The following is a 26822-nucleotide window of genomic DNA, read 5'->3' as shown; positions in this document are numbered from 1 at the left end:
TTGCTCGTGATTCAGCAAAATACCAGCACTTGTTTCACTTAAATTTTGAGGTTTGTCCTGTTGACAAAGCCATCCAGTAAAGGCTGGCACACAGTGAAGTGTGGTGCTGAATCACCAGGGTATGACGCTGTGGATCTTGCATGCTCGAAGGTTTGCCTATAGTAGTAGGAGGCTTGAAAATAGGAGGAAGCCCCGAAAGTGCAGCTCCAAATGGTACATACTGTCGTGTTAAATGGTGTTTAGCACAAAGAATCAGGCCTGTAGTGGCTTTTGAGTCAAGTCTTGAAAGCTGAAATTAATTCCTGGAAAAGGTTTTACAGCACGAGGCTGCAAATATTTACGCTAGTGCTTGATTTTATTATCCTTTATTATCCCACTAACTTCAACATAGCCAGAGGTTCATCTTTATAGCTGTGTGCACCACTCTCTGCTGGAAGGAATCTCCTGGGATTGAACAGCTTTTTTTCATGGTAGTGTGAATCCAGATCCTGAATCCAGTTCACTGGACAGTCAGATATACTTCTACTCCATGTAATGTGATTTTTTTTTAAATTTTATTTTTTTTTAAATGTACTTTAGTTGGGCTTCAACGCAAAAAATACTGAAGCCTATGAATTAATCTCAGAATTGTAATGCATTTTTTAAGTTTAGGTAGTTACTAATATTGTTTACTGATAAATATATAGGTAAGATATATAGCTACTGAATGACAAATATAAATAATATACATAAGAATAATAAAAATATATAAATATATATGCACCTGCTGTTAGAACTAGCTGAAAAGAAGAACATAAGATGTTTTAGAACATAAGATCTTCCAGAAATGCAAGATTTCTCCCCCTTTTTCTAAGTTGGTTTTTTTTTTTTAGTATGTAATTGAAATTTGCATTCCAAAATTTTGGTCAAAAAACAGTGGACCTTCTGAAGAAGTACACTATATTATCGCATTCTCCAGCAAAGAAAGTTTACATCCTTGAAATGTGGCTCTGTCTGTGCTTTTTGTATAAGACTTATCTGAGTGAGGTGGTGGTAATCAGTTTGGCTTTTTTTAGCATTGTTACCAATTTTTTTAATCTGGTATGAGATCTTGAGGGCTTTCTGTTGTTCAATGGAAGCCAGTCACAATAGATCTGACCCACTCCTTGTAACTGGTCTTGCAACTCATAATTACTACTGTGTTGGTGATTACTGGTGATCTCCACTTCATTTTTGACTTGCCAGAGGTTTAGCAAAACGCTGATGAAATGATTTCCATGTGGCAACAATTCCAGTTGGGACTCTGGCTCTCTGTGACAAAGCTATCTGGCAAGTCTACTTACAAGCTGATCTCACTGCGTTGACAGCTATCTGATGCTTAATGCTTTTTGACCCTTCAAATTCATTGTCCCCAGTGTGGAGCAATGTAGTTGGGTCTTTCCTCTGCTCTTTGATTTAAAGTGACCGACATGCAGCCTGTAAACAGGCTATCAGTGCAGAATTGGAGGTGCCTCATATCCTGTTTGACAGCATCATTGCTTTGATTATGCTTACGGTACACAGACGGGATTGAAAGGATTTGTTGGATGTGGCATCCTGCTGGCCACATCAACTACCAGGTGTGGATGCAAGCCGTCAGCTACTCATCAGAGTCACAGAAGCGAAGCCGACAGCGCAGCCAGCACACACCAGCTTCAACCTACCATCTCGCTGCCAGCGCTGCCCGGTTATTTCAGTGCTGACCTTTTTCCCTTCACTGTCTTGTCAAAAGCTGCAATCTGCGATCTGACAGTAACTAAGGAAGAAAAGGACGCAGCCAGAGCCAGGACGCAAAATTAAATGGAATTAGCCATTTCAACAGACCATCATCCAGAACATGTTAATACTCTGGAGCATCCAAAGAGGCAGACAACCAAATCCAGTACCAGCTGTTTACATTTCCATGCAAGTCTGGTATTGAAACTATATTGTCAGCTTGTGTTGGTGGACAAGTTGCTGTTCACAACTCACTGTGCAGAGTGGCAGTGACTGTGAAAAGAAGGGCAGGAAAGGTAAATTGTCTTGACAAGACTAAACTTCTAGATGTAACTTTTACCTTTTGATGTTTTGAGTTGAAAGTCTCTTACTTGCTGCATCTTTTTAAAGGCACTGAAATAGCTATCAATCGAACCTTTGTCGCTGCTACATTTTAAGGCAATTAGATGGGGGTGTGTAGAATCTATGTTCAATTTTCTTTCAGCAAGCTGCTTTTATAATATAAAATTGAGGGGGGGAGGAACAGCTGAATCTACACTACAGTCCTTTTTTTTATTTTTTTATTTTTTTTAAAGTGCCCTACAGCCCCAGTGGGAACCAGGAGGTATAATCCCTCCCTTAAAGAAGAGGCCGTTCTGATGTTGACTCAGTGAGGTCTCATATTTGATTATCTTTCTTCAGCAAAGTGCCAAAGCCTATGTTCCACTTTACTATGCGCGCCAGTAAACATTTTATTTCCCCCTTCCAAAATATCTTCTCTGATTCCCATGTTTCCTGCAGCCTATGTCAGTTCAGAGCGCACTCTAAGGGAAAGTTACCCTGAAGAAAACCAGAGTGTGGGTTTTGAGTGCTTGATCATGAGTATGGAGGAGACTGTGGCACAGCGTTGGGCTGTGCACAGTTAAGAAGGAAGAGCAGCAAACAGTTGTGTTGTGCTGTTGTTAGAGCTCCAAGCAGAATTGTTTCCTTTATAGTTACTAAGAAATAATTTCAAAAGCTTGCTGTGGAGAAGCTGAGGAAACAAACTCAGGTTTCTTAATACCTTCTCCCTCAAATTCGTTTCCCTAACTGCTGGGTACAATGACTCCAGGTGCTTTCATGATGGATGTAAACTTACCTAGTGCTATCACTACTTGTCTCCATCCCTTCCCTTCTGCTGCACACTTCCCAGTAGATGCTCAGCCAGTCAGATCACCTTACTGATCTCTCTGGCAACAAACAGAGGGTTAATTTTCAGGTGTGTGAGCAAGCTCAGTGCACTGCAACATGATCAGTGGTGCCAACAGTGGAGGGCATGTGCAGTTGCAATCTTATTTCTGACAGCAGAATTATTTCCTAGACTGGCTTTACTCAAATGTGAAACTGCTTTATCAGTAAAAAGACTATTGAAAGGTTTGCTGGGAAAAAAACGATAATGCTTGGATGAACAAATCACAGGTGCTTATTGTGATAATGAAAAAAAATCACAGGAGCCCCCCCTATCAGGGCTGAAGGAACAGAAATTTTGAGAGTAGTTGAAGAGCAGGTTGCTTGCAGCACTTGCTCTGGCCAGCAGAGAGTGTGTCTGATTGTGGCAGGTCTCTTGTGCTGCTGCGGCAGGGGTGTGGAGGATGAGCACAAAGAAGATGGCAGTGCCTGAGTCCTTAGTTGCTTCCATGCACAGCAGATGCTAGTGGGGCTGTGCACAGGCACAGCTCTTGTACGGGCAGAAGGACTGTGTTTTTCCAGGGCTTGTACCAGATGCAAAGCTTCCTCTCTGATTCACAGAGGGGTTAGAAGTGGAATCCTGTTTGTCAGCATGCTCCAGAACAGAGCTGCTGCTGAAAGCCAAGTGCCATCTGCTTTGGGGACAGGAGGAAGGACTGGTGCTTATGGTTAGCAAAGGTGTCTGTCCCAAAAGCCGTGGAGGAACCATGAGATGACATCAGCCAAGTCAGACTTACAGTATTAACTGTGGCACCCTTAATTAAGGCACTGGGGTCTGTGCTATGCTTATGGGAGCAAACCTGAGATAAAGAGGAGACTGTGCAGCACTCTTGCCACTGTAGCACTCTTGGGCTTTGCTGCTGAATAGAGAGAGTAACAGCATGAATGTTTGGTTTCAGGCATAGGGCAGAGAACAGCCATTGCCATGTTGTACTTCAGATCACTCTGGATAGAAATGCTGTATTTGAATTTTTTTCATAACTCTCTGGTATTTTTCTTACAGAGTCCTTTCAAGTTGTGGTAAGAGGCAACGGCTTTTATCATGCGAGAAATATCGACCAGGTACTCTGCAGCTTCAAGCTCAATGACAGCCTTACTATCAGTAAGTTTGCAGGCTGGTGGATCCTAGTGCCCCCTGTGGCTGTGTCACCTCATGGGACACAGGCCAGCTGTCATCCATGTTGAGGGGAGTCCTTGCAGTGGCTGTGGGAGGAGATGGGTAGGAATCTGTACCTAATAGAAGCTTGAAATTCATTCTTATTCAATCCTGTGACCTATGGGCATTGTGCTGTGGCTGCTTATGTGGGGCATGCTGCTGCACAATGAACTTCAGCATCATTGTAATGATGCAAGTGGGTAACATACAGCCAGTGAGGACTGGATATAAGGTTTTAAAAGGGAGAAATAAAATTGCTCCCTATTACCTTGTTCATCACCACTAAAAAGAAATAATGCTAACTTGATCTGCCAGTGGTGTTTTCAGAGTCTTCATTCAGCAGTTCAGGAGGCATTCACCATAAAGCAGGGTCCTCCCAGGCCTGCTCTGTTCCTCTCTGATGCCATTTGCTGGTCTCATCACAGTGAGCATTTAACACAGAAACTCCCTGTCATCGCTGTATGAAACAGTCTTTTGCTTGCTATCTCAGCAGCCAGGCAAAGGTCTGAACGTCCAAAAAAGATCGAATGTCCCGTTTCTCGGCAGTCTTCTCTTATTCCTGGGAAGCCGTGTATGTCTGGCAGGGTAAAGCATGGTGTGGGGAGGTGAGCTTTCCTCCTTTTCTATATGTGCTACCCTTGTTGGCTGAGCACAGTAGAAGCTTTCATATCCTGTCGTGGTCAGACTGGTGCCTCCCTTAGCATTCACTTACAAGAGGAAGCACATGAATGGCTCCTTCATTTCCCATCCTGGTTGCCTATGTGGAGGCTGCATTAAATAAACTCTGGTGGTCTCTCTGTCATTCCACTTACAGATGCCCTTTGCCAGAGATTCATTTCTTGTGGTTTATCAGGTAGACACTTTTGCTTTTTCTTCCTTGGCCGTCATCCACCAGCACCTTGACTGGACTTCACACAGTGAGTGCTGACCTGGGCCTAGAAGCACACAGGAGGAAAACTACCCTCATTTTGCATCTCCTCCGTGCTGTATTTTCCTTGCATTAGATCTGCAGCAGATGCTGTGATGAGACACTGATGTATATTGGCTGGCTTTTTGCCCTCGGGCTGGCCCTGAAGTGTATCACTATGATTTCCATGGTCTCATCTCTGCCAAAGCAGGGAAATGAGTTTTGTCTTTGGGTGGCCTTGTATTGAAGCATGAAGGAACAACTCTATGTTGTTGTTTATTATTATTTTCCTAGGTAGAAACAGTAATCAAGCCTCTAAATTATAAATAAGCTAGCAGCTTTTACCAGCCCCTTATTCACTTGGGTTGGAGTCTTGTTACTAATCTTTCTCTGGACTAGCACTGTAGCTGCTTTGCTGGCTTTTCGCAACGAAGCTACAGTCACAGCAGTGACTTCTCTGCTCTTGTGCCATAGCTTACACATTTTTAGTGGAGTGGCGTTGCAGAACTGCTGCTGGGCCTCCTCTGTGTTCATGGAACTTCCTGGATGTGAGTTTTGAAAGCAACTGGATTAGTATTGATGACTCTTGGAGCAGCAGGGTTCAAGGAGGTGCAAAAACACCCATGGACTTGCTTTTGACTCTCTGCACCAAATCCCTATAAACATGGGCTATCTGTGGATGATGCTGCCTCAGAGGGGAGTTTGGGAACTGGAGAAGCAGCAGCTAGTGCAGGATAGGTCCTCATGGTAACTTCAGTCATGGCCCCTTTCTTCCTGTCTCCTGTGTATGCCCAATCATAGAGTTTGGGGTTTTTTTTACTGTCTATTCACATCAGCTTCACCTAACCCCATCCTTCCTTTTCCCGGAGTTCAAACAGTGCACACTTGGCTTCTCCTGTATGTGAGTTTTGAAGTGGGTGGGCAAAAATTGAACCCTGTACTTTTGATCCCTTGAGTAACTTGTGGGATCAGAGCATTCTGTATGAGTAGAGTTTGCATGCACTTTTCAGAAAGACAAAATGAAGATTGCTCAAAGCTGGCTTCCAAATGGCTGATCTCTGCCGCTGGGAATAGATATATACTTCCATACTTTTGATGTAGTATCTCCAGCCTAATAACATTATATTGGCATTAACAAGAATGGTCATTTCCATACTTTGCTCTGTAATTTGGTACCACTGGGGGTTGTTGGTACTTGCCGATACACTGAATTTGTCTGTGACTCTCATTTGGTATCAACACTTCTCCAAGGGGTGGCCTGCTTTGTAAAATTTCTTTTTTTCACCACTGACAGTTATATTCATTTCTTTTCAGATGAAAAGCCAACTCTTGTTCATGATACTTACTTACTTTGTCCTGCCCCAGTGATAGAAGATGCTGGACAGTAAGTATTGTTTCTAGCACATGTCAAGAGAGAGTGGACTTCTGGATGAGGGTGTCATTACTGAGGCAGGGGCTCAGAATTTTGCCCAAAGTGCCAAGCTAATAAATTCTGGTGTTTATGACAGGATTACATCCACTCCCTTTATGCAAAATCCTCTCCTAGGATGAGCAAGCATAGCTGTATTCAACACTGGGGGTCTTTAGAACAGCTTAACCAAAGGCCTTGTTGGACCAGGGACACATTATAGAACAGTGCTTTGTCCTCTGTTCCTATATCCTGTTTTTTCAGACCAAAAGGTAATTGAATTTGATTGAAAATTGGTGCTTGATTTGAATTCTCTTGATGCTGTTGTAGATGTTGTTGATTCCTGCATTTTGCCCTGCTCTGTCTAGTATTGGTATTTTCCAGCTGTTTTAATTGTGCAGACTCGTGGGAGACGTGGCACAAGGCTCTACCTTCCCCCTGAGTGATCTTGTGGGTGCTTAAATACCATACTGGGGGTGAGGGAGAATGCCTCCTTCCCTTTTCCTGTTCATGGGTGAGGGAAAGTTGTTTGTTGAGGGTTTTGGGGTGTTTTTATGGGCTTTTTTGTCTTGTTGTTTGGGGTTGGGTATTTTTTCATTTGTTTGGGGTTTTTTGGTGTTATTTTGTGTTTTCTTGTTTTGTTTTTTCTCAAACCATTTCTTTGATATGGGAGAATGGCTGGGGCCAGATTTCTCTTTAATTTCGCAGTCATTTCAGTGTTATTACCCTAGACCTCAGTGTGGGTATTCTGGATTTGTTTGGATATAAAATAAACATATTGTGGCTCTTAAAGCTGCAGAAAGAGTTTAAAACAAATAAAATAAAGTCTTAGTTTCTTGTGTTCTCTGGGGTACTACTGTAAATGTCTGAGACTTATGTTATGACTTGTTGTCCTACTGCCCTTTGCCCCAGGTGGGGTGGAGGTTTTTTAATAGAGAACATATGCTCCAACTCAGTTAAGGCAACATAAAAAGGATAGCTCCTGGGCAAGCAGAAACGCAAAAGCAGGTGAGCACTTGAAGCCATGAAAACGCCTTGACTCAGCAGGACATGCTGCCCATGCATGCTCGTGAACCAATGGTTAAACCACAGCCAGAATAAAGGTAACAATGGATATAAAGATGACAGTAAAAATAAATGTATCTGTTTTGTGCTTTAGGGTGGTTTTCTTACAAGTCAGCATGAACAACGGGCTAACGTTCATCTCCAGCTCTGTCAGCATCACCAGCACACAGTGTGTAAGTAATTGCAATGGGGCTTGACAGAGAAACCATGAGAACTTGCAGTGAGGCAGTGGTTCTTCAGGCAAAGCCTCCTTGAGTGAGCATGGGTTCTCTACAGCTACTGCATCACAGTTATTGACTGGATCCCAGCAGTTCTTTGGAAAATAACCAGGGCTAGTTAAGTTTAAATTGTTACTGTTGATGGATAGATCATGATAAGTTTACTGAATAAAATAGTACAACAAAAGGCACCCTCCCCATTCCTAGCCCAGGAAAGAGGGATCCTCAAAATTAGGTACTGAGTAGAAGGGAATCTGAGAAAATGAGGGAACGGGTGTTGCTTCCAGATGCTGAACTCTGGGCTCCATTATGGGATCTGGGGTCAAAGGTGCAACTGTCAGGACTTGGATCTGGAAGGGACCCAGCATTGAAGGTGCTCTGAATTTACGTGGTTATTTTTTGGTTGAAGCTTACAGCGTTTGTTTTTAGACCACCACAATTTGCCTTTGCTAGTTCACGATTTACTGAGGTGTTTTTACCATTTTAGTGGCAGAGGCTGGTTGCTATTCTCTTGGTGTTATGAGAGGTGACCAAAAAGAGATGGCAGCTTCAGATCTGGATGAGCTTCTTCATAAAAGGCCACTGCTCAGCCCAGCCAAGGGCAAATGCAGTGCTGCAGGACAGCAGTGGCTTTGATACGAGCATCTTCTGGTCAAAAAGACCAGGCAGAATGTTAGGGGCCAACTGCTGGAAGTGATCCTTTATTAAAAATATGATTTGAGAATCAAATAATCAAAATTAAGACATCAACTGTGAGATAAGCAGTAGGCCTCCTGGGTGAAAGTAGGCAACACCTGTAGCTGTGCAAGCAAGAACAGTAGCAGAAGATGTGGCCTTGTGGAGTGAGCCAAGCTGGCTGAAATACCTGATAGAAAGCACTCTGTATCAAAGTTGAGCTTTACTGTTACTAGTGTCAAAAGGTCTTTTATAGCCTAGGCCAAATGCTGTCATATTGGTTTGTAATCATTGTTGGCCTTTTTGACAGCTGCAGAACACAGGGGTAGAAATGTGCACAGAGGCAGCAACTGGAACTTGCAAATTTAATTTTCTGATGTTTTCAGCAATGAAGCAGGGAAATCTCACACCACGTTGCTGGGACAGGCTGGGGTGCAGGAACTCAGAGCGCAGCAGAGATACATTTGCTGCTTCACCTGATTTTTATTTTTCTGAAACTTTCCTCCAGATTTTCTGCCCCGAAGACTGATATTTTCACATTTTATTCCCTTTGTGAAACACAAGTATTAACTGGTTCATTTAGTCACCCATATGTAGCTTATTTCTGATGAGCACTGAAGTTTTAGCCATAGCTGGGGTTCCCACAAGCCAGAGCATGGATGGAGGAAGCGTTCCTTTCAGTAGCCTTAGGGTAAAGAGAGGAATCCAATCTCCAGTCCTGTCAATCTGACAGCTTTTGACCAGCATCTTGCAGATTGAATGTGAAGGAGGCAGAAAGCCTGATTCTCAGTTAGTACAAAAAGGCTGTCTCAGTCCAGTTACATCCCATAAACAGGGAGGTTGGCAGTTCAGTTTCCAACTTTGTCTTAATTTCATGCATTTAACTCTTCTTGTTTTAGAGACTCCCTCAGTTTCCTTTCCTCTCCCGTTTCCTTTTCTGTGGGTGGCAGTCAGCTGGCCTGCTCAGCTCTCCTCCCCTGCTGGCCCTTCTGTCCTTTCTGTACAGTAAGTATCTTCACTTTACTCCTAAAGCAGCTCTGTGATCCCCATGCTTATTTCTGTTCAGCTCCATGAAGTCTGCTATTTCTTTTTCCAAGTCCAACTTCACTATGATGCTTTGTATATTTAATCATTAAAAGAAGACACTTTAGCTCTTTGCTGCCAGTAGCTTCAGAGCTGCAGCAGGCAAATGTCTCAGCAATTTATATGAGCACTTATCATGGGAAAAGTGAACCTGGGAGGAAAGGCTACAGAACAGGTGATGTGTGTTTGGAGTAACAGTAGCAGTGGTATGTGCATCTGTTGCTCATGCACTGCATTGCTACTGTGCTTGGATTTGATTTTGAGTGCAGCAATACCTCTTGAAGTCATATTTGACTTTTACTCATCTTTCTCAGCAAACTGACTTTGCTGGGAATTCATGCCTTTCAAGTCTGCTTTTCAAGTGTATTTACTGCCACATGGGTCCATAGGAGGGCTAGAGAGGGGGGCTGCAGCACTGAACTGCAGCTGGGTAGTGTGTTATCTAACAGGTGAATTTCATGGACTTTATCCTCCATAAGTCTTCTTTGGAATTTGCTTTTTTTTACATTTATCTTCTCACCTACCATTCTTTGAAAATCTCTTACAGCTTCCTATTTAGCCAATTCTGATTCCCTCAGCCTGATTCACAGACCTTTTTTCAAGCTTTTTGCACATCCTCCTAATCCCAGGCTCTCCTCTAGTTTGCTGCCAAGTTCTGTTTTCTGCTACTTCTGTTGCTAGTGAACTGAACCTGTTCTCAAAGTCTACCATTGAAGAGGTTTCTTTTCCCAGTATAAAAGAAAAGGCTAGAGCATGAGAGCTAATCTTAACCTCATCCCAGAGCCCAGTGCAGTCTAAGGAAACAGCATGTCCCAGCATGCCACTGCAACAAATGTTAATTTCCAAAAAGCCATGTGCTCTCTGTGCTCTGCAGGGCCCAAGCAGCATATGAAGACCTGCTTCTCTGTGGTCATCAGAGTAATATACAGAGTTAATAACTCTTCTGAACACACTGACATGAAATGCTCTGAGTGCAAAGAATCCATTAAGATTTACTCAGGAAAATCAAAGCTGTGTTTCTCTTTGGTTGCCTGACTGCTCTGAAAAGCTAATTTCAAGTGTTAACATTTGAATTTATTTTAGATTCTAGTAATTTTAAAGAAAATTAACTTTGATTTTGAATGCAAACCCTTGGCTATTCAGCCATAAAGTCTCACTATTCTCTGCAGAGAAATAGGTAGACTATAAGAATCAGAAATACCTAAGATCATGATGACAGAATCTCATTAAAAATAGTTAAACCAGATCTAGGAAGTGTACCAACAACCAGCAGCATGAAGGACTAGTTTGCAGACATTCAAGGTCAGGCTGGATGTGGTTCTGAGCAACCTGATATAGTTGAAGATGCCCCTGCTCATTGCAGGGGTGTTGGACTAGATGACCTTTGAAGGTCCCTTCCAACCCAAACTGTTTGATGGTTCTATAATCACTCAGGTTGGGATTATGTGTGTGGATTGAGTCAAGATGCAATACAGGCAGGCTTGGGAGCTGATGAGGCTAGTAAATTGTGTTTGTGATGCTGACCCATGAAGTCTTAGCCCAAATATTCCTATTCCTTGAATATCAGCATTTACATATTGTACATCTCTGATGATGAAAGATGACTCTGCACACCTGAGAGTCTGTGGTGATGTAGTTTGAAATGCCTCTCTGAGAGTACTAAGGGACTTGTCAGCACAGATTCGGAAATGGTTTTCATACAAGTTAACACACTTTAATGCAGTGGGCTGGAAGTATACCATAAATTCATATATTCATGATACCTATACACACCACAAACAGGAGGTGCATCATGACTTCAAATACAAATTTGTCATACCAAATGTTGATGTGACCCTAATGATAATAGCAACTGAGCACACAATCTACCTGAGGCCTCACAGTAAGGGAAACTTGGTTCCTTTTGCCCAGTCTAAATGTGTAACTTAAGGACTCCTGCCTTTTTTGTGACATGCCCACATAACTTGGAAGTAATCATCTGTTTGCAGCTGACTGGGACCATCCTTTTCATTGTTCTCCTGGTTCTCTTTCTGCTGCTGGCTCTGGCTCTTCTGTGGTGGTTCTGGCCCCTTTGCTGCACAGTGGTAAGTACAGGATTTTATTCTTTTGACTTGGTTTCATCTCTTTTTGCAACCACAGAATTGAAGTTGTTGAAGTGGATGGTTAACTTTAAGTAAAATATTGCCAGGCTTGTACAGCACTGATTCAGCAGACTGTTAAATATGCTTGTTAAGTCACTCTGGTCTGGGTTTTTGAATGTTGTAAAATCTACATGATTTTGACACTGAATAAGTCTAAGTGAGCTTGTGGACATAGCCCAGGTTTTTGTAGGAGCTGCGGATTCTGCATGAATATCTTGCACTAGTTTGGTGGTTGTGTAATGCTTTTAAGGCAGAACTACCAGAATAATAAGCTGTATTATGAGTTATTTAATAGGGCACTTCTTGATTACTCAGATAGTTCAATGTGATGGATTTAACTTCCCATTTACATTTATTTTATGCCTGCTGATTGAGCTGGGCAACCCATCTTTGATATCAGCAGAAGAGCAGAGAAGACATAGCATTGAGATGATGAACCCTATCATTATCTCAGATTTCTTCCATTGTTTATATATTCTAGGTGATCAAGGAGCCGCCACCACCACCACCTCCAGAGCCTGTAAGTACGCTACTTTTAAGGTATTGCTCTGTCTGCAGCCACTGTATGTATTGTGCTGCCAGGAACGTCAGCCCTGTAGGTGTCTTAATGACATCTTGAAGGCTGTGAGAGGAAGTCCATTTGGTCAGGACAGCTATTTCTGTTTTCTGACCGCTTTATATACATACAGTAAGGGTATTTCCATCCACGGAGAAAATAGTTGCATAACTCAGAAGTCCATAGACTGAGAGTTCCCATGGTATTTTGTTCCTTCTGCTGCACATAAAAGAGGTGTGTGAGCAAATCTTTGCTTCTAAAGCTGTGCTGAAAGCTGTCCCTCCTCCAACAAAGCTGCCATTGCTCTGAGTGGGAGTTTGGCCCAGCTTTGCAGTGGGAAACAAAGTTTGGCAGCTGAAAGAAAGGACAGTGAAGGCCACATTCTTGTGGCTTTTTTACAGGAGAGGGAGACAAGAGCCTGCCCCAGCTGTGGTTTTGCTGCAGAGTGACCTTTTAAAGGACATTTAACCTTTCTCCATTTAGGCTGTGAGCTACTTGAGGTATGGTTGTAGTCGGCTCTTTTTGGGACAGTGACTGATGCTGACCCATCTGGCTCTGACCTCAGCTTGATTTCACTGTACTAATTTCATTAAAATAATAGTAATAAATAAAAGCACCTCCAGAGAAAACTCGTGCCTTCCTTTATTTCTTTCATAGGCATAGACAGTTAAATGATGGAAAAATACTGGCCTAACCCACAAGAGAAGCTTACAGTTTGCTGCTAACTTGCTGTAACTTGGCATGAATATGAGGAGGCAACCACAGCTGCTGTTTTGAGGTTGCAGAGGCCACCTCTGTGATCCTGTGTATGTGATCCTGTTGCTTGTCCTGGGCAGCAGCACTGTGACAACTTAACTTTAAAATACACACCAAAAGTCATGCTGATTCTAGAGTGATTAGTGTTGTTTTGAAGCATGCAATTGCAGCTAAGCTGTGTTTGAAGCAGGTTTTAGAGAGCACTGCACCCCTGCAGCAGAGTTCCCAGATGCTTTGAGGTTATTCTGATCTGCAGATATTTTAGATGTAATCAGAGACTGTGAGCTGATGTTAGGTGTCCAGGAATAACACAGAATACAGATGTTATCCATCCCTTTACTTGGGATTACTTGTCTTTATCCAGTATGGAGTGTGGGCTTGTTATACTTAGCACTAGTCTTCCTAGGTATAGTGAGTTGTCCTTTAGCTGATACATCTGGTATTGCTGCTGTTAAACTGAATATAGTTATCTAAAACTTGTTCTAAACCACAAGCATTAGATTGCCATTACTATTCAAAATATATGTGGTAGCTGTTTATGTTGCTTTGCTATGTGTTCAGTGTAGGGGATATTTGGTATAACAAAGGTTGTTAAGACATGAACACATGAAATCTCTGTTACATCGCATGTAAGAGCCAGTGTATTTGATATTATACTCAAGTTCACAATGAAATGAACTACCAGTGAATTAAAACTATTGATGTATTTCACTGGGTACTGGTTTAGTTGTCCACAAAGTGGGATAAAATTTGTTTGCTAAAGAAAACAGAACAAAACCAAACCAACAAAACCCAACACCAAATCCCAGTGCCTTCCTTGTATGTTTGTTTCCCTGACTTAGGATAAAACAAACAGCAACAACAAAAAAAAAAAGCCAGAACCCCCCCGACCCCCAGCACCAAAGACAACACCCCACTGATTCCTCCACCCCACCCTGCAAATGAAACCAAAACAACCCACTTACTGGTTAGTGAAAATGTCAACTCTAGTCTTGCCTGGCCATACTAAAGCATTTGTTGGAGGAACTAACTCATGTACCATAGCCGAGAGATCAGATGTCACCGAATAACTGATGGAAACAACCTTTCTCAGAGGCATAACCTAAGAGTTAAATATGAACAAACAAAAATAACAGCATGTTTAAAAAACCCCCAACTTGTTGGCTTTTGGACTCTCAATTCCTTTTGCATTCCAATAGAATCATGTGGGACAATTCTGAGAAAATGTCACCTAGTAATCTGACAATAACTTGTGTCATTCTCTAGTATTTGGATTTCACTTGATAAGTTATTTTTAATTTCTTTTAGTAAAAACTATGTCTAGACAGTTTCTGGAAACATGCTTGTACTGATGAAAATGAGCAAGAAGCACTGTGCATGGCCAGCCCAAGAGCAGTGTCCACATCTGCATGTCAGCATGAAGTGTAATTATTTGTGTTTATGTAGGGAAGGAATATGGCACCTTAGGAGGCTTGTTGAGCCCTTTCCTTGGTTATAGGTGTCATCGTGTGACTTTCAGCTGCCTCAACTCAGTGTAATGATAGGGAGTCTGAGAAATCCTAGTGACTTCTGTCAGCTGATGATGGGAGCAGAAGTGTTCCCAGGGTTGTTGAACCAGAAACATTTGCCAGCTTTTAGTTAAGGAAGAACAGAACAGTGAACCTGAAGTAAATGCCCGATTCAGACTCTCCCACGTTCCAGAAAAATAATCTGCAGTCTTTATAAGTGCAGGTCAAAACTCTGGATCTGAGCTTCCTGACAGTTTGGAGATGCTCCAGTCCCAGTCCTGGTTCCAAACTGTACAGCTTGGCCAGACTGTACAAAGCAGCACAGAATAACTAGTTACAGCTGCCATGAGAAAATGGTCTGATGCTGATGTTAGAAAACTCACAGTAGTAGCTTTTTTCCCTGTTAGATGACATTAAGTTCTAAAAGTGCAATTAACAAATGATTTATTTAGGCCAACTGATTGCTGCACCTTCTTCATAGCAATAGTGGTAAGCCAGTATAATGTACGATTCATTTTCACTTTGCCTTCCCTTAAAAATCAGTTGTGATTTTGAAGCTCAATGCATATTTGACTGCATAAAAGCTGCCTGGAGAGAGGAATAGGCAATCCACTTTGGCTTCCCTGGTTAAAATTGCAGCTGCAGGGACAAAAAACTTTTGTTTTTTGTCAGCAAATAAGTATAACACACAAAGCCAGATATCCAAGGGGTGGACCATAGGATGTTCAGTTGTTTACCATAGTTTACGCTGTTTGTGTGAGAACAGAAGTGATAGCTCCTGACTTTCCCATAGGAATCGGATGATGAAGATGGATTGCCAAAGAAAAAGTGGCCAACCGTGGACGCATCTTATTATGGAGGTCGAGGTGTTGGTGGGATTAAGAGGATGGAGGTATTTGGCTTGTTCTTTAGTGTTGTAAAAATCAGCACGTTTAGTTATAAATTGCAACAATCTGGTTTTATGTGTTTTGTTTGTTGTTTTTTTTAAAGCTACCTGGATGGGCTAGAAACTGGGATTTAATTAGGGCTTGTCCAGCTGACTGCACCTGCTGTCCTAGGAACAGACACCAAGCTGCCAGTATTTGCATGAATAATGAAATGAACCTAGCATTATGAGCTAGAGAAAATTTGCAGGCTAAGAAATGAGATAAGCACCAAAAGAAGTTTTAAATTAATGAATCAACCCTTCAGTGCAGTTGGGTTCAATTCTTTTGTTTCAGGCAGAGTTACGCACCAGTTTTGAGGATTTGAGGGTGTCATCTACGCTGTGCCTGACTGCCTGGGGGCAGTTAACTTGGGGAATTTAAGCTAGGGTGTTGCTTTTTTTTCTCTTCATCTCACCCATATTATTCTTTGGGGTTTGTTTTTGGGTGGGTTTTGTTGTTTTTTCTTTTTTTGGGGGGGGGGGGATGTTTTGGTTTGTTTGGGGTTTTTTTCTGTTTATTTGGGGGGGGTTTTGGTTTTGTTTTTTATTTCTTGTTTGTTTGGTTTTGGGGTTTTTGGTTGATTGGTTGGTTGGGTTTTTTTAGTTAAGTATTAACTCCTAATGCACAAAACCCCATGTGCTGAAATTGGCCAATGAATCAAATCCTGCCCTGGGATTCATGCACAAGCCAGTCTTAGTGTGTAAAGTGAGGTGTTACTCTGAAAGAAATTTGCCTTGTGCCCTGTCTTATGGCATGTATGTTTCAGGGAATCAATGAATAATGCTGTGATCAGCTACTAACTCCTGTAAATAACCATGTTAGTGAAATCAACTCAATATTCCTAACCATGAATAATATAAGGCAGGGAATTATCACTTACCTCTATCAGCTGGGCACCTGATAGTGACTTTTAGGGATGTCACACCAGAAACTTCCACTAGATTTAATTGGTAGTTAAGGGAGGTGGTCTAATGTAAGTCAGCCAAGGATTTGGGCCAAGCTAGGACTAACAGAACGAAAGCAATGGCTTAACAGCAAGTCTCTGCAAGTCTGCCGTTGAAGTATTGCATCTTAATATGCTTGACTATTTTCCTTGGTAGAATTTTATCATTGATGCTGTGTAACACTATATTGCCCTTGAATGCAGGGTAACATTTCTGTTTGAGGTAAGTCAGACAAAATCAGAATTTCAGCTTGAAATAAGTAGTGTGCAGCATGCAAAGTTAAGGTTAATGACCTGTTTTGTGACTGTGCAAGGTTATCTTTGGAAGAGCCATACAAGTTTGAGGGCTGATGCTCTTAAACCATTCATGTACTTGTTCAACAACTCTTTTTCACTATTTGAACTGAACAACAGGAGCTGCTTAATGCTGCCTGTAAAGACTGCCTGCCTTCAGCTGAGGCTGCTGTCTGCTTTTTGCATGAGGCAATGGGAAGCACTGTACACCTGTGTCCTAGCAGAGCTGGGCAGAGTGCTTCAGATTGCTCTTGGAAATGGGTTAACCTGCCCTGGATGCTGTGAATTCCCACAACAACTTAGGTTACTGGGTGGTGCAAAAGAGAGTAGTTCAAGCAGTTTTTGAGTGAGACTATTTGTCTTTTAAACGTGTATTTCCGATTACAATGCAAGCTTGGTGCCTTCATAAAATGGGCTACATATCTGGTGGCATTGGGTCATCTGATAGGAACTAATTGATGTCTGTGAAAGCCACCTGCTTGTGGGGACTGATGGAGAATATCAACTTACAGTGTGTTCTCCTGACTTCAGGTGCGATGGGGAGACAAGGGATCAACAGAGGAAGGAGCAAAATTGGAGAAGCCCAAAAATGCTATAATTAAATTGCCAGAACAGGAGTATGAGCCATGGGAACCCAAGCCAAAGAAGCCCCATGTGAGAAAACCACCTTCCCAGCGGAAATGGTACACTCCGATCAAGGTAGCATGTCTGCCCCTCAGTTTTACCAAGTCTCTTCTGTTGTGTATGTACATCCTGCTTCCTTAGTGCAGCCTTTCTTACAGTGAAGCTGGGGAGAGCCTATTTAGAAAAAAGGCCTGTAAGCCTCACCTTTCCTCATTTCTTGGAAAATGCATTTCACCTGGCGATGTGGTGCAATGGCTTTTTGAGGCAAACTGGAAGGCATGAGTAGACATCTTCCCTCCCTCAGCTCATGTCTTCTTTTCAGGCATTTTTGCACAGCCTTGATTGTAACAGCAGACATCCCAGCTCTGAAGAAGGCCATATGATGTTCAATGCTGTCTCAAGGCAGTATACAAGGAGGATCACATAAAGCGCACCATCCCGTATTTGACTGCACTGTGGCGAAGGCCTTTGGTTGGGATTCAGCTCCGTTTCCCTCTAGTTCAGCCACAAGTGTAGTTTCTGATTTTAGGCAAGTCACTCAGTCTTCCCACACTTTCATACCCATTTGTCCCATATCATTATAGTATCTGATATCTCCCTGTCTTTTAATGTATGTATCCTCACACAACCCTGGAGGCAGAGCAGAGCTATTCTCTCCACTTACAGAGAAGGAAGCTGGAGAGCTAGCACAGGCCAAGGGAGCAGCATACCATGCTCATCCCAGAAACCTGTGGCTATGTCCCAAACCAGTGCTTTGTGGGATGAGGTCTCCCCTCCCCACCATGCCCAGAAATGAGTTTAACAGTGCTTGAATTTATTGTCTGGAAGGTAGCTGTGATTTTATTTTTTCTTTTAAAGCCTGCCTGGGTAGGTAGTTTTGTGGCTGTTTATCCATGCTGCAGCTCACCTTCCATCAGCACAGTACTTCTGTGGTGCTGCCTTTTGTTAACGTAACACCTGTCTAATTGTGCATTTTACAGGAGTTGTTCACATTAAACTACAGTCATCCTCAGTGAGTATGACTCACCAAGGACTGAGGCAGGCTCATGCTGTTTTCCAAAATTTCTTGGTCACATGACTTTTATTTTTTTATATGTATATATTCCAGGGCAAACTTGATGCACTGTGGGCTTTGGTTCGACGAGGCTATGATCAAGTCTCTCTTATGAGACCGCAACCAGGGGACAAGGTAAGGTGTTGCAAACACACTGGCATGTCGCTTCTCTGTTAGCAGCAGCAATGCTCTTCCCTTCCAGCCAGCCTTCCAGGTTCAAAATGAGCTAAAATGTTTGCTGTTTCATCTATTTTAAAATATTGCCCCAAAAGGTCAACAGCAGTGTGTTCACTGTGAGGAGCTGAGCAGACTGAGGAAGAAGTTGGCCAGCCACAGCATGTATGAGACCTTTTTCAGCCTTGTTACTTCTTAGCCTTTTTTTTTTTCCTGGGCACACACGTTGAAGTCAAAGGAGGTAGGTTCTTTGAGACTGTTCATTTAGAATTTAATATGCAGTAGTCATTTTACAACAGTAATTATCCTTCCTACCCAGCTTCATTAAAATGCTTCTCAGATTTAATAATAGAGTTAAGTGAATAATAAAAGAAATCATGAACTCATGGAGAAACGTGCAGGTGATGTAGAAACAAATCATCAGAGTTAATGGAGAAAAAATTTTCTGTAAAATTCTGTGCAAAGACACATTTCGTGGTCATATCCTATATGCAGACAGAGAGTATCTCCTGCTTGATAAAGTCTATTAGCCAAACACTGGTCAGAAGTGGATTCTTCCTGGAAGGAAGCAGGAAGTATGTGCCTTTCAGAGACATGGAGATGTCTGTGTGCTCCCTGGGTCACTTGTGATGGCTTAGCTGAGAGCTCTCACGATTTCCCTGTGAGAGCCTGGCACCATTATGTTTCTATCTGTCTTGTTACTCTGAAGGGAAAACTCTCTTAAGAATTGAGTCCTGCTGCTTTGGGCTGTTGCACCTGAAGGTGTGATTTGGCTTTCTGCAGTGCCACCATGAAACGTGAGGACAAAACAGAAATGACAGCACCTTTCTCCCCACTGTGGCCCTCTCTGGCCAGAGTCCATATGTTTCATCACCTTTGCTCTCAAGGGGAAGTGGCTACAGAGTTACAGCAGGGGCCATTAAGTGCTGTTCTGGGGTAAGAGTAGTGCAAAGGTCCCTTGTGTTTGGTTGTTTTCCTGGGTGACCTTCACATCTAATAATGGACTTTAAAAGTATCCCGAATTTGCATCATCTAGGGCAAGTAAGTTGTACTGCTGTGGTTTATGGCAAAATACCATTATGGCACTTGTGTGGTTATTAACCAAACATAAAGCTTCAGTATTTCAAGTTTAGTCTCTTTCATTTTTCTTTTGGTGCGTAAGGAAACTAAGAGACCAAACTCGGCTTCCTGTGCGACTTTCTAAAATGGTTTTAACTGTTTCACTAAGCTGCTTTTCAAAGCAGCTGTGCTCAAAACACCTTATTTACTTTTTAAGCACGATGTGGAGCTTCTGAATAGGCTCTTTAGGCCCAGCTGTATTTTGATAGCACTAGCATTGTATAGTATGAATCTATCCTCTGCCTTTCACTCCCTTGGTTGGTACATTTCTATCAGTGTAGAGTACAACAGTGCCTCTGTTAGCCTGCACAGTCAAGAAACATGCAGGGGGCTGGCTCCAAACAGGGATCCTCAGTTCCTTGCCTTCCAGCTTTTCTATGGGGAGGAGAAGGGACTCAAAAGAGGCAATGTAAAACAGAATGAGCTGAAGAATTATTGTATCAGCGAGAACATTAGAAAAATCAAATGTACATCTGGGAAATAGGGTGGAAAGAATTCTATTGAGCCAGATTCAGTGGAAGAATAGGATCATCTCTGTTCCCTGGCCTGTGAAATTAACTAAAGCTGAAGAATATTGAACACGAAAAAAGAAAATGACAGGACATCCCTCTGCTGTTCTAAAAAGAGACATCACGGGCCTGTATTTCATGGGGAAAGTGAGCACAGGGAAGACCAAGGTTATTATTTATTGTTTGGTTTACTTTTCTAGTAAAAAAAGTCTCTCAGTGGAGAATTGGATTCTTGTAAGTTAGGCTTTTTTGGGGGGGAAGGGGTGTATAAATATACATTATGTACACATATAAGTATATATGAGTATACATACACACATGCACACACTGTGTCTGAAGAATAGGGAGATCAAGTCAGTTCTATGAGTGACCAGCAGTGTGGAGGGCCTGGAGCTATGGCTGTGCAGAGCTGGAGGAGCCTGGCGGTCCCAAGAGCAAGCCCACTGCTCTGTTTGATCCAGGCCAGGCAGCGACTAGGTCACTTTTCCACAGAGTGGTGACTGCAGTCTGGATTTTGGTTTACTGTTTGGTAGACATGAAAGTACAGCTTGACATGCCTCTGTGCATGGTGTTCTTTCAGACTGTGCCATCCACGGGCCAGTGATCTTGGAGAGAGGGATTGTGATTGCCTCCTTCCTCTGTTATTCTGACACCACAGGAACTGAGATGCTGGTAGCAAGGGGTTATGGACTCCCTGCAGAGCTGGCCGAGGCTGCTGAGAGTTTTCCTGCCCTGCCTCATGCTTCCACAGACTTACCAAGAAAATGATCTTGGGATGGACGACCCATCAGTATTAGGCAGGATTGTACTAATAGGGCTGGCTGTGAAAATCACAGGTGCTTTTTGGAACTGTGATTTAAAGAAAACCAGCCAAGCACAAGCTCTGATGCCCCTTCTCCTGGGAGCTATACCCATGGTGTTTGGTTTGGCTCTGCAAACAGCTCCTCCTCTTGGTCTCCAGTCAAGATCATGTCACTGCACCACTGCTGAAAGTGGTTATTAGTTTGACAAGTACCTCAGTAAAGAGTCACAGGATCCTACTCACCCAAATTCTGCAGGTCACCCCTAGCAGAAGCTTTTGTTGCACTAGGATGGGACAGCAAGGGATAAACACACTTAGCTCTACCCCATAATTAGCAGATAGGCTGCTATTTGTGGGTTGGCTTTTTGCTGAGCTGTCAGAAAACATCAGCAGAGGAGCAAAAAATTGCAAAAGGGCTAGCAGCTCTGTTTTGGAGTGATGGGCTTTCTTCCTTGCAGTAATACATGAAGGTGAAGACTTCACAGACATTTGGGCTACTGCTGCAGTGATGGATCCCTTAGAGCAAGACTGCTATTCTTCCCTTCCTCCCCCAGAAACTCAGGGCTTACAGGACCAGCAATCACTCTTTTGGCCCAAGAAAAGGATTGACAGCTCTGAGGTAGGGACACCGGTCATCCAGCAACAGGAAGAGTGTCAGAGTGGCCACATGGCCTAGTGAGCTGTGTGTTGCTCGGGATGCTCAGGCTGCCTCGAGGACTTCCCATCACTGTGTTGGTGTCCTCCTGAGCTTGATTCTGAGGTTGTGAGGGGCTGCCATGAGGATTGAAGTTTGTGAAATATTAATGGCTGGCTATCTTGAAGTATCTCTAACATACTGTGATACTGTGATCTCATAGAAACCACAGTAGCTGGTGGGACAGATTGTCAGTAGCCTCTGCAAAAAGGAACTTTCAAGCTTTTCCCCTTGGCTTCATGGATCAAAAGCAGTGATGTTATGAACACCAGCAAGTAAACATTAAAAGCCCCAATATGTGCAGAGAGGAAGGTGAGATGCTTCTTTCAAATGATCTACTTAGTTGCTGTTTTCAGCAAATCCATTCCATTCTGCATTTCAGCACATACAGTCACAGGAAGTTCTGAGGCTTGGTTTACCGAAAACCTCATTGAAAAAGAAATGACATTTTTCCCCGCAGGCAGAATTGCTCTTGTTTACTTTAAGTCTTTAGAAAGTGACTTCATATTTGTCACTGAAAATTACCTGCAACAAAGAACATAGCCTGGATTTTACTGTCACCATCACCTTTCTGTACTCATGGGACTTGACTTATTAAAAAAACAATGCTTTAGCAGTACTACGCTGTGGTTTGCACATGCAGAACCCTTTCCTTGGGAAGGATACTAGGAGCAGGCTGTTGCACAGAAATCTGAAAGCCTTTTTGCCTTCTTTCTTCCATAAAACTGAAGGTAAAAAGGCTGTTGTGCAGTCAGAAAGTTCACAAACTATGAGCTGCTGGTCATTTTGGAAGCTGTGACTTCTGGGTCCGTTCCAAGTTCTCACTATTGAGTTACTGTGGGACTTTGAACAAGGCACAGCAGCTAGAATTATTATAAGCATTCGCCTCTGAAATGAGAACAGGAATGCCTCGTGTTCCTTATTGTGTGTGTCCCTTTGAAAGCGATCACTCTTAAGCTGAAGTTAAAGCTCAGGTCTGATTACCCTCAAATGTTGAGTGATTCCTCTTAATGCTGACCACAACAGCTATATGCTTTTGTTTTCCCAACTGCAAAATAATAATGAGAATACTTTATTTATTTTTCTTACAGCTGTGAGGTTTAGTTAAGTCCTGTCAGGCACCTGGGACTCCTCAGATGAATGGTGTGACACCAAACCTATTGATTATTAACAACTAGTTAGTACTTTCTGGCTGCTAGCCACAGGTGGCCAGCAGTTTGAATACAGCCTATAGGGATGGCAGCACCCTCCTATCACTCCACACTAGCTGCCCAGTTACCACTATTATTTGGAGCTCATTCTGATTATTTCTTTTCAAGAGCAAGTAATGGTGTTTAATAGGCTCCCATGCCACTTGCTTGGAAATGTGTTGTAATTGCCTAAGTAGTAATTGGCAGAGTTCAGTAATGCTCAGCATGCTCAGTAACAGCAACCACAAGAGGCTCTTCTGAAGACAGGGTAAAACCCCAGGGCTGGTGCCACTTATCACACAACAGGATGAAGAAGGTTTGGCCTTGTGTCTAAGACACTGAGATGTGAATTCAGAGACCCTGGCTGTAGTTGATGAAAGTTACTTCATTTCTGTTTTACTGCAGTTCCACAGTGATGAGATTAACAGTAAATTCTGGGACAGTGAGACCATGTTCCTAACAGCACTTTGAACATTTCATAGATGAACTCTGTTAGGTAGCCAGAGGGCTCTTCTCTAGTCTCCAACCATGTGTACCACTTTGATTTGAATTCAATATTTATAGTAAAGGACCTGATGAACCTGTTCTGTTCCCTGTTTTAATAGGGAGCATGACTTTGGGATAAGTCTTTGGTTAACTGCAACACTGACATGCCTGCCTTGGGGGAATAGGCTCTTTTGTGTTGTTATTGAAATTTTCCAGGCAGCACTTCATTGATGCTCCATGATATTTATAGTGTGTCTAAGCTATGCAGTCCTGGCTTGGAGTTGGGTGACTATTCTGGGGCTTTGGAGGAAGCCCACAACTGAAGGTATATCTGCTTTGAGAAAACAAGTGCACAGACATGCAGTTGCTGGCTAGGACTGTGTGTTCAGATCTGATTTACATGTGCAAATGAACAGATGTGCTGCAGCCAATGTTTATTTGTTTCTTGGCAGCACCCATAGGTCAATGCTGAACCTCATGTTACCTTGTTTCAGTTGGATTGCTGTGAGCTGTACATCCCTCGTTGTCTCCTGAGTTGGGTAGCAGTCCAGAAATTAATGTACCCAACATTCCTTAGCACTCTGCTTACATACTTCCAGTAACTATGTAAGAATTTGTTTTCCAAGATGCAGAATGAGCAACTGAGTCTGCCACAGTAGAAGTAACACAAAGATACTGCACAACTTGAAGAGTTTATGACCTATGTCTGTTAAGTGTTCATCTTGATTTAATCTGGTTTTGAACATAAACATCAGGTTAATTATAATACCCTCCAGTTTTATATGCCAGTTTTAGTCTCATATAGGAACTGCTTCTGGAACAACAAGAAACCCTGCACTCTTTGCAACAACACTGGTGGTTTTAAGATCTTTGGGCAACTTAAGGACTGGGATATGGACATGGAACTGTTGGAACAAGTCCAGAGAAGAGTCACGAGGATGATCAGGGGCTGGAGCACCTCCCGTACGAAGATCGGCTGAGAAAGTTGGGGCTGTTCAGCCTGGAGAAGAGAAGGCTGTGTGGAGACCTCGTAGCAGCCTTCCAGGATCTGAAGGGGGGCCTATAGGGATGCTGGGGAGGGACTCTTCATTAGGGACTGTAGTGACAGGACAAGGGGTAGGGGTTAAAACTTAAACAGGGGATGTTTAGATTGGCTATAAAGAGGAAATTCTTTCCTGTAAGGGTGGTGAGGCACTGGAATGGGTTGCCCAGGGAGGTTGTGAATGCTCCATCCCTGACAGTGTTAAAGACCAGGTTGGACGAAGCTTTGGGTTGCATGGTTTAGAGTGAGGTGTCCCTGCCCATGGCAGGGGGGTTGGAACTAGGTGATCTTAAGGTCCTTTCCAACCCTAACGATTCTATGATTCTATATGCAGTGTCCTTTCTTGCAATGCTAAAGGCCAGGTAGGCACTCTGAGTGGAGCAGACCTTTGAAAAATAGAGGAGGTATACCTGGGGTTTTTCTACTGCTGGGGGACAGACCACTGTCTCTGGTATGTTGATGCCAGGGTGTGTAACAGCTTGTGTGAGAGAGGTGACAGTGGGGTGGTCTTGTTCAAAAGTGGCTTCAAGATGCAGAGCTGGTACTTGATGGACTGGTCAAGCTGCAATAGGGGAAACATACCTGGAATGGGAAGGAGAGTTCCATGTCAGGACTTTGGTACTTTAATTGCTTCCCTGGTGTGTTCGTTCTTAGAAAGAATAAGGTGGTTCTGTCCCAAGGAGCTATTCCATCCAATGTAAGAGGTTTGGAGGAGGAGAGGATTTCTGTGCTTTATACAGAATATGTCAGCACTGATAATGAACTGTATGAGTCTCATCCCAGGAGAAGAAAGTCCTTATGAGAGAAGCTAGAGGAACCTGGAAGTTTAGGTTTACCACCTCTTTGCTCTGGGCAGCAGCAGAGCCATTTAAGGACCAGTTAACCAAAAGAAGGGTTGGGGATACTTGTATCTGTTTCGAGACTCCAAAGAGGCAGCCTGTCTGTGAGGTGGGCCACAATCTTACTTTTTTGGCGGAGGCAAAGAAAATAATAACCATTTTCACCAGAAGTCTCTCCAAGTCTCCAGCATTATCCTACACCCTAGGTAGGTAAAGAGCATTGTGCCCTTCCTCTGTGCTCACTATAATCTCAGCTTGCTCCTGAAGAGTCAGTCAAATAATTCACCTTGGAAAGCACGATGCCACTTAATTATAGTTTGACCAAGACCAGTTATGGTCCTCTGTGGCCTAATTTGCTGCTACCAGCAAGTAACCAATACCTCAAGGCTGAGCCTGTTGCACCCACTAAATGTTTGTTGCTGTCATTGCTATGCTCCAAAGCCACCCCCATTCTAGGTGATCTTTTCCCTGAAAACACCAAAAGAAAGAGAAAAATCTTTTTCCAACGAACCACCGTTGCTTTTTCTCTTGAACCACACTCTAGTCTGGTCAGCATTCAAGTGTGGAAGTGTGTGGTGCTGTGGTTAAAACAAGGGATGTGAGTCACGAGTCTTGAACTTGTAAATATTGGGATTTTTGACCCAAAGCTTCTGCATAACCTTGGGTATATGACATGACCTGTCAGTGGCACTCCTCACTTCCTCCACTCTGGAAGCCTCATCCATAAAAGCTGTCAAAAAAGAGGAAGGCGGTAAATCATGTGTTTTGAGTGCAGACTTAGGTTATTCCTCTCAAGTTTCGGTGGGACTTGGTCTGGCATGACTGTACTTTAAGATTGGTAATTGAGTATAAAGTACACCTGACAGATCTTAACTTTGATGTCCAGTGTTATCCTTTTCTGTTCCCTTTGCCACTTCAGTTTTTTTAGGGCTCAGAATCAACAGGCTTTGGTATGGTTCTGCCCTGTGCGTTACTTCAGCCACAACCTCAGCAAGGTCCAAGACATGTGATGTTTTGTGCATTCCTGAAAGATATCTTGTGATTCTGGCCATTCTTTCAGAAGGTGTTTGCACCAAATTGCTGCATTTTCCTGCTAAGACAGGGCTGGAAACAGTATGCAGCTCCTGCTGAATGGAGTGATGCAAATTGTTTGAATAAACCTGTCTTCAATACTGGGATGGGTTCTCCATGTGTCCATGTCACTTGCTTTATGTGCCTAAGGTGGAAAAGTGGTATCAGGTATGTGACAGCTGAATGGTGGGGATGTGTTCAGCACAAAGTTTATTTTAGTGAAATATTGTGGTCCTAGCTTAAAAGGCCGGTTACCCTGGCTAAGCTACTGCTTTCACATTCCTCATTGTTGGCTTGTTTCTCCAAGGGTAAATTGGAAGTAGTCTACTTCTCGTCAGTGTCTTCCTGCACTAGTTTTCAAACTGAATAGACTGCTCCCAGAGGACTCGTTCCTAGTTTCAAGCAGTGCCATGCACAGCTGGGACTGTGAACTGGGAAGCAGTGTCTGTTGAATTGTGTCTTGAGAACCTATCAGTACTGGATTGTATTCAACTATCTGTATCCTAATTAAAGAAGCTACAGTAGCCTGGAATACTGCAGCTATTAATCTTACTGTAAAACAGTTCCTGTCTTAATTCCCTAGTAAATCTGGACACTGTTTTCCACATGACTCTCTTTGTTTTGACTAAAAACTGCTTTTTT

At 42.9% G+C, this 26822-nt stretch overlaps 1 protein-coding gene across 1 annotated transcript in view; it reads left to right on the top strand.

The window, feature by feature from the left end:
* The window catches only part of ANTXRL (ANTXR like), a 53964-nt gene that overhangs the window by 18821 nt on the left and 8321 nt on the right, over window positions 1-26822 (top strand). Inside the window, exons 10-17 of the mRNA XM_061358810.1 lie at window positions 3944-4042; window positions 6318-6387; window positions 7571-7649; window positions 11441-11536; window positions 12075-12113; window positions 15207-15305; window positions 17108-17275; window positions 18309-18389. Coding sequence (XP_061214794.1) covers window positions 3944-4042; window positions 6318-6387; window positions 7571-7649; window positions 11441-11536; window positions 12075-12113; window positions 15207-15305; window positions 17108-17275; window positions 18309-18389 — 731 coding nt within the window. The remainder of the gene's footprint in view (window positions 1-3943; window positions 4043-6317; window positions 6388-7570; window positions 7650-11440; window positions 11537-12074; window positions 12114-15206; window positions 15306-17107; window positions 17276-18308; window positions 18390-26822) is intronic.

Source organism: Neopsephotus bourkii, unplaced genomic scaffold (assembly GCF_033783945.1).
Source record: "Neopsephotus bourkii isolate Nb327-2 ecotype Australia unplaced genomic scaffold, CSIRO-AGI_Nbou_v1 NB_951, whole genome shotgun sequence".
NCBI lineage: Eukaryota > Metazoa > Chordata > Aves > Psittaciformes > Psittacidae > Neopsephotus > Neopsephotus bourkii.
Note: the sequence above shows the minus strand (reverse complement) of the source record. Positions and strands in the feature narration are given on the sequence as shown.